This window comes from Arachis ipaensis, chromosome B10, assembly GCF_000816755.2.
Source record: "Arachis ipaensis cultivar K30076 chromosome B10, Araip1.1, whole genome shotgun sequence".
Taxonomy (NCBI): domain Eukaryota; kingdom Viridiplantae; phylum Streptophyta; class Magnoliopsida; order Fabales; family Fabaceae; genus Arachis; species Arachis ipaensis.
This window is the reverse complement of record NC_029794.2, coordinates 2,981,685-2,990,217: the sequence shown is the minus strand read 5'-3', so window position 1 is coordinate 2,990,217 and position 8,533 is coordinate 2,981,685. Positions and strand designations below refer to the sequence as shown.

Below are 8,533 nucleotides of genomic sequence, written 5' to 3'. Positions count from 1 at the left end.
GCGTCAGAATCTTTTGGATACCGAATTGATATTTACATCAAAAGCGTAAATAAAACGGTGGTCAATCTATCCTTATTATCTTACCTTGTGGAGAAAATAATAAAGGAAGTAAACTATTAAAATAATATTCGAAAGTTTATATTGCTGATAAATTTTTTTACAAAAAATGTTAAGAGAAAAAGATAAATAGGTTCCTAATTTTTTAATTTGAAGATACATAAATTCTTAATCAATCAAAAATATAAAAACATCATTTACCTTCTAAAATACAACATATATAAGTCCTTCCATCTAAAATATAAGAACAAATAGGTTCTCTAGAGGGACTTAGATGTCTTGCTTTTTAAAAAGTGAATGACATTTTTGTATTTTTAATTCCTCGATGACTTATTTGTCTTCAAGATAGAAAGTCAAAAATCAATTTGTCCTTTTCTCAAATGTTATTGATAAATATGGCTCCAAAAAATTTAAAAAAGAGATCAAATTTTGCTTCGATTTTTTGTGTACCTTCTAAATATTTATTCAAATGTTGCCACAAAACTTTAGATATAATAGACAAACCGTTTGTTAAATATAAATTTTTTTTATTACATATAAAATATATAATATTTATTAATTATTTTTATCTTATTTTTAAATTATTAAAAATTATTTTATTAATAATATATTTTAAACATCTTTTTGTGAACCACTATTCTTTTGGATTGGAGCTGTAGTTAACCCAAAGAAAGCAAGCATGTTACACACATATCTAGGAGTTTGCAAACACTGTGGACTTTAAGGCAAGTCTGAAGTCATAGCCCAAGAAAAGCAAGTAACATGGCATCATCAAAGGGTACCACACACCATGTTTCACTTACAAAGTCAAAACCAAAACAACACACATACATTTCCCAATCCATCCTTCGCCTTTGTACTGTTTTTAGGTCATGTGTGATGTGTCTGACAAAAGTAACACTCTGCCTAAGTCTATCCTACGAGCCCATAATTGTAATTTCATACAAAAGCTAACCTATCTTTAATCTTCTTTGTTCCTTTTAAATCTATTGCAGCTAAGATGAGGTGATAAAGAAAAGGAGCGAAACATAACGAAAGGACCAGAATCTGCATATAATCAAAAATCAATCCGTCAAACATAGGAAAGTCATTTTCACGAAGGCTGCAACCTGCAAGCTATAGAGAGAGAGAAAAAAAAAAAGAAAAAGAAAAAATAAAAATTAGAAATCGAAGTGAGAAGACAAAATAAAAAGTCTTTGGAAATTCAGTCCCTTTTGTTTTTCCCCTATTTTTATCTTTCTCATATACGCGGATTCGGCTGAATTTTTTTATTCTTGATATCTCTTGGGAGTTCCGACTTGTTCATCATTCTTCTTCTTAACCCTTTCAACATTCAAACTCTCACCAAACAACAACTGTTTCATAATCCCTTCTTCTTTATGCCCTTTGGCAACCTAGAAAATTATTTATTTTCCCGGAAAATCCCACAGATCTGAAAGGTTCGCCAAGTTCTTTCATTTTCCTGTGCGAATTGCTCGTCTCCTCCAATTACCATCTGGGTCTCGAACAAAGTTTCACACCAGTGAGAGATTCTAGCTGTTTGGCTTCGTGTTTTCGAATTTTAAAATCCCTAGTTCGTCGGTTTCTATGGCTTCAGGGGCTATATTCTCGTCGCTGCGGCGGAGAAGGTCACCGTCGTTGGAAGCATTTCTGGCCCCCGTTGACTTGACAGACGTTGCACTCGTCCAAACGCTCGCTCACGTGGCCACCGAGCTCGTCACGTGCTTCTCCGATCGACCCTTCTTCTTCCAGCGCAAGAATTCCAGGTCCCTGATCCGAAAAGTCGAAGTCTTTCAGCTGCTCCTGGAGTACCTTAGCGATTCTTCAGGCGCGTGTCTTCCACCTACCGCCGTGCTCTGCCTCAAGGAGCTGTACCTGCTTCTCTATCGGTCCAAAATTCTTCTTGATTACTGTGCTCAATCGTGTAAGTTGTGGCTTTTGCTTCAGAACCATTCGATTTCTGGCCATTTCCATGATTTGAACCAGGAAATTTCAACCCTTTTGGATGTTTTCCCAATTGGGGATATTGGGTTGAGTAAGGATGTTAGGGAACAAGTTGAGCTCTTGCAGAAGCAATCAAGGAAGGCTAGGTTGTTTATAGACAAGAATGATGATGCGCTTAGGATAAGATTTTTCGCTTTTTTTGATGAATTTGAGAGTGGGAAGATTCCTGATTCTGCTGAATTGAGGGATTTCTATGTTGATAAGCTTAGGATTTTGGATGCTAGGAGTTGTAGAAGTGAAATTGAGGGTTTGGAAGAGCAGATTGTTAATCATGAAGGGGACATTGAGCCTACAATTTCTGTGCTCAATGGTTTTGTGGCGATGACGCGGTATTGCAGGTTCTTGATCTTTGGGTTTGAGGAGGATGAACTTGCTTTGGATAATGGGGGTCAGAAAAAGATCAAGAAGAGATTGATTACTCAGGAAATCGCCGAAACATTTATGACTGTTCCAAAGGACTTTTGCTGCCCAATATCATTGGATTTGATGCAAGACCCGGTGATAATTTCCACAGGGCAAACATATGATAGGAGTTCCATTTCCAGGTGGGTGGATGAAGGCCACACGACTTGTCCAAAAACAGGGCAAATGCTTGCCCACAATCGCCTTGTTCCGAACCGTGCGCTGAGGAATTTGATAGTGCAGTGGTGCTCTGCACATGGAATTCCGCTCGAACAGCCAGAAGTTATGGATCCAATGGCTGAAACTTTTGCATCAGCTTGTCCATCCAGAACTTCCCTTGAAGCCAACAGAGCCACAGCAACACTTCTCATCCAGCAGCTCGCTAATGGGTCGCAAGCCGGGAAGACTGTTGCTGCTAGGGAGATAAGAATGCTAGCCAAAACTGGTAAAGACAACCGCGCTTTCATTGCAGAAGCAGGGGCAATTCCTCATCTTCGAAATTTACTGTCATCTCCTAATGCTGTCGCTCAGGAGAATTGTGTAACTGCATTGCTCAACCTATCCATTTTCGACAAGAACAAAAGCCGGATCATGGATGAGGAAGGGTGTCTTGGATCGATTGTCAATGTCTTGAGATTCGGCCACACAACAGAAGCAAGGGAAAATGCTGCCGCGACATTGTTCAGCTTATCTGCAGTTCATGACTATAAGAAGAGGATTGCAGATAAGACGGGAGCTGTCGAAGCTTTGGCAGGATTGTTGCAAGAGGGGACTTCAAGAGGAAAGAAGGATGCTGTAACGGCTTTGTTCAATCTTTCCACTCACACCGAGAATTGTGTTAGAATGATAGAGGCAGGCGCAGTAACGGCTCTAGTTGGAGCTTTGGGGAATGAAGGAGTCGCGGAGGAAGCAGCAGGTGCCTTGGCCTTGATCGTCCGGCAGCCGGTTGGAGCCAAAGCAGTGGTGAAGGAAGAGGCAGCAGTTGCCGGATTGATTGGCATGATGCGTTGTGGAACACCAAGAGGTAAAGAGAATGCAGTTGCAGCATTGTTGGAGTTGTGCCGGAGTGGCGGTGCAGCTGCAACTGAAAGGGTGGTTAAGGCACCATCTTTGGCCGGATTACTTCAGACCTTGCTTTTTACCGGAACAAAGCGAGCCAGACGAAAGGCAGCTTCACTTGCAAGAGTGTTTCAGAGATGTGAAGCTTTACATTATGGTGGATTAGGTGTAGGGTATGCATTTGCCAGCAATTCTGCAGCAACTAGGGATACAAGCTTTGCTGGTGATGTTTCAGTGCCAATGTCCATTTCTGTCCCAGTTTTATAGTGGTCATACTCTCCAGTGTTGTTACATTCCCCATTTTTGTTGTAAAAGTCTTTACAGATTCTTTCATTGAAATTTATAAATGATAAGAAATTATAGCAATACCATATGTATTTATGAGGTCCACTGAGTGTTGTTGTAATGAGTTATATGAAGAAAGAAAAAGATATAGACCATTTCTCTGCATGGGGTTTCTCTTCTTTTTTGCTACTATCCACAATGAATCTATGGTTATAGGTCTAACAAAGAAAATGATATTAGTATTAAATACAATACACTAGCTTTGTAATTTAATATAGTGTAAAACTAAGCATCATGTGTCTAATGAATTTGAAGCATGCACGATTCTTGTTAGCACACTCCACTAGTTCTGTTCCAAGAAGAATCTAGACCACGCGGCTGAATGTTCCATTCTTCTTTCTCAGTCCATGGTGACTTCAACATAGCACCTTTTATTATTTTTTTCCTTCCAACAAGTTAGAACCAAATTTTGATCACAAAAAGATAAAGCTGATTTCTCCCAAAAATTATTCTTATTCTTTTATATGTTTTCTTTATTGGAAACAATCTTATTTAAATCATGCATACATGCTTATTTGATAATATTGTTCCTTTAAAATTTTAGTGCATCTACATATTCGAAATCTAAATTGAAAATGTCTAGTTGAATTCGAGCATCTTCTTATCAACACATTCGTTGGTAGAAAATTCTTCATTTTAACGAGTTAGATGAAAAAGGAACATAAAAGTAATTTGACACCCGTGAGTGGTGCAAGATGGTCCTAAATCCTAATTCAAGATTCATCACCAATTGTACATTCACATAATGGCACAGTCGACCGAACCAATTTTGTTCCAACTAGATTCTGGTGCATGTCAGCTCAAGTTTCTACCATATACTTTCTAACGAAATAAAGAGTATTAATTACTCCGGAGAATAAATAATACTTAGAGTGAACTACTAACCCGGCCCCTGTCTATTTTCAAGAATGATAACGCGACTCCTCAAAATAAAATCGATCCACTTCGGTCCCTGTCCCCAAATTCCGTCACACAACGCGGTCCCTGTGCGTTACTCTCCGGCGAGACTTGACGAAAAACGCTGAGCTGTCCTGTTTGAAGTGTGACCTGTCACATGAGCTAGATGACGTGTCTATTCAGTGGATAGGTGAACAATCTCAAATGGACAGGGGCTAAATTGTCCAACTCCTTCACCCTATAAACGACGTCGTTCGCGCGGGAATTAACGTTTTAGTTGCTTCTGAAACGTTATGTTTCCATAAAACACCATCCTCCAGCCTTCACATTTACAAGAAAACCCAACAGAAAGCATGACCAGTGGTAAAGAACCAGTAAAAAATCCATTACTACAAGACTTGTAAAAATGACCCAAAAGATCCAAGCTGGCAACCATTGATAAAGAAGGAGAGAAGAGCTGCTAAGAGAAAGGAGTTGCATATTGTACCCTTTGACCCAAACCAGAACAGAGGCCAGGTAATTAGGGTTCGAATTGGATCACTTTATAAATTGTCAGGGGTTTAAGAGTCACATCTAAAAATTGTGAAGGGTTTATGTGTCTCAATTTAGACTTGGGTTTAGACCTCCGAGGCAGACTTGATGTCTGTTGTGTTGCTGTTGACATAGATGATATCAAATTGAACTCTTTTTGTTATTATTTTGATGTTGGTGTTTATAAATTTAGGAAAAACTTTGCTTTGTTTGAGCGTGTATGTATGCATGTTTAAGTTAGTTTGAAACTCTACTAGACTGAATTGGAAGATGTTTTAGGTTTAAGGCTACATGTTGGCCTTCTTTTTGTTGTTAAAAGGCTATATGTTGTCCCTTTCTTATGCTGAACAAGGACATAATTTGTTATTTTGTGTACATGTTTTATATAAAGTATCTTTTTGGTTTCTTTATCTAATATTTTTTGTTGATTAATTTGTGTAACTACATGCTGCTAGAATGCATCAAATTAATAACAGACGATTTTCATTGAATCAAATCACTATCTCATTTGAAGCAACATACATACTTCTGAAGTTAGTAACACAAATTAAAAATTAAACAACATATACTTTTTGAAACAACATACACTTTAAACATAATATCACATAAGGTTTCCTGCTAGCCAAATGCCTTAAACAAAATTGGATATCATAATTCCAAATACAAAAGCAATAACCATAACTTTAACATTAACACAACTAGTACCACTATTGGTATTACAATTTTTGGCTTCCAACTCTAACCCAGTCACTCTACCCTTTAGTTCCCTAAGTTTTTCAGCATCAACAACAGCATCATTAGGTATCTGACTTTGATCTAGCTTCCAACCCTCCATAAAAGGAGAATTTTCTGGGTAACTCTTTAAATAATGCAACATAATCATCCAATCATGCAAAAAATTTGCAATGCGGTGTTGAACTCTGTAGAGTATACCCACAGTAAAGAAGATGTCATAGGGAGTTAGAATAAAAAAAACTTAAATTAAAATTCAGCTTACCTTGAAGTGTGGACATCCATAAAATAACCTGTTAGGGTTTTGCTCTGTTGAGGAGAGAAACAGTATTGCATGCGCCCCACACAACGGCATCGTGGAGCAATGAACTTCTTCTTTTTCGGTGCACCAACACTTCCTGCAGATACGCTAAGAGCAATTCTACCTTCCTCTTTAAGAACTTCTCTTCCACTCCCATCAATGGAACTCGACGGTGGTTCTTTACTGCTGCTCATGCTTCCTGCTGGGTTTTCTTGTAAATGTGAAGGCTGGAGGATGAGGTTTGATGGAAACACAATGTTTCAGAAGCAATTGAAATGTTAATTTCTGCGCGAACGACGTCGTTTATAGGGTGAAGGAGTTGGACAATTTAGCCCCTGTCCATTTGAGATTGTCCACCTAGCCACTGAATGGACACGTCATCCAACCCATGTGACAGGTCACACTTCAAACGGGACAGCTCGGTGTTTTCCGTCAAGTCTCGCCAGAGAATAATGCACAGGGACCGCGTTGTGTGACGAAATTTGGGGACAGGGACCGAAGTGGATCGATTTTATTTTGAGGGATCGCGTTGTCATTCTTGAAAATGGACAGGGGCCGAATTGGTAGTTCACTCTAATACTTAGCAGTAATTGTAAATCCCTTATTATATAAATTTGAAATGCCTTTTTAGACATTCAGAAGTGTATGGATTCTATTTTAGTCAAGAACTACTAAGAATTTTCACGATCAAATTAGTCTAAAGTTCAAAAGACATAAGAATTAAGATTAGAAAAGATATTGACAAAAATTTTGTCCCTAATCTTTTCTTTGCTAATAATGTCACATCAGCAATTCTAATGACTTAGTAAAAAATGAAAATCAACCAATCACTATTTAGTAAAATATTTTAAAAAAATTAAAACAAAAAACTCTCTTATTATTATTCAGTTGAAACATCAAATACTAATTAAATGCAATAAACATACATTAAAAGTGTCATAATAATAATAATTATAAAAAATTTCAGTTACAAATATTCAAATTCTACAGCTTATACATGTTAAGACTCATACTACTCTTCGTTTCTTAATCTCTCGTACTAGTTGTCAAAAATTTCTTAAATTTAATATAACATTTTTATATATTTTTCATTCTCATTGATTTATTTTTTAATTATTTACAAACAAAAAAACCGCAAAAAAAGACAAGGGGATAACAGTAGCTGCTTGTTTAGACTTAGATATTTCTAGTGTATATAAATGGTTAGATTTTTTAGGTATTCCTAAGGTACTCTGGTGTATATAAATAGTTAAATAGAGTATGTTTATTAGAGTTAGAGTATCTAATATTTTTGTATATATATAGAATGAGTTTAAGTCATTTTTTTTTTGCTAATAATGTCACATCAACAATTCTAATATATATAACAAATATATTATCAAAAAATTAAGAACAGAACATTTTATTTACTGTGCCTAAGAATGGGAAGATGGAAAATGGGATAAAAAGGAGCTTTACCTCAAGTATCCTCCAAACTTGTAAACGGGTTTGTCAGGGATAACCGTAGCTGTGCCTAGGAATGGGAAGATGGAAAATGGGATAAAAAGGAGCTTTACCTCAAGTATCCTCCAAACTTGTAAATGGGTTTGTTAGGGATAACCGTAGCTGCTTGCTTAGACTTAGATATTTCTAGTGTATATAAATGGTTAGATTTTTTAGGTACTTCTAAGGTACTCTGGTGTATATAAATGGTTAGATAGAGTATGTTTATTAGAGTTAGGGTGTCTAATGTTCTTGTATATATATGGAATGAGTTTAAGTCATCTTCTCTTTTTACTAATGATACCACATCAGTAATTCTAATGATTTAGTGAAAAATAAAAATCAACCAATCACTATTTAGTAAAATATTTTAAAAAAATTAAAACAAAAAACTTTCATTTATTATTATTCAATTGAAACATCAAGTATTAAATGCAATAAACAAACATTAAAAGTGTCATAATAATAATAATTATAAAAAATTTCAGTTATAAATATTCAAATTCTACAACTTATACATATTAAGACTTTTACTACTCTTCATTTCTTAATCTCTTATACTAATTGTCAAAAATTTCTTAAATTTAATATAACATTTTTATATATTTTTCATTCTCATTCATTTATTTTTTTAATTATTTACAAAAAAAAAAACCGCAAGAAAAGACAAAGTATAGCCATTAATGCAAATCAAAAAATAAAAAAAAATGAAAATATAATTTT

The 8,533-nt window shown here is 35.9% G+C and overlaps 1 protein-coding gene across 1 annotated transcript; it reads left to right on the top strand.

The window, feature by feature from the left end:
- LOC107623122 (U-box domain-containing protein 17) lies at positions 1,071–3,972 on the top strand. Its single transcript, XM_016325280.2, has one exon. The coding sequence runs from the start codon at positions 1,645–1,647 to the stop codon at positions 3,787–3,789; it is 2,145 nt and encodes a 714-aa protein (XP_016180766.1). The 5' UTR covers positions 1,071–1,644; the 3' UTR covers positions 3,790–3,972.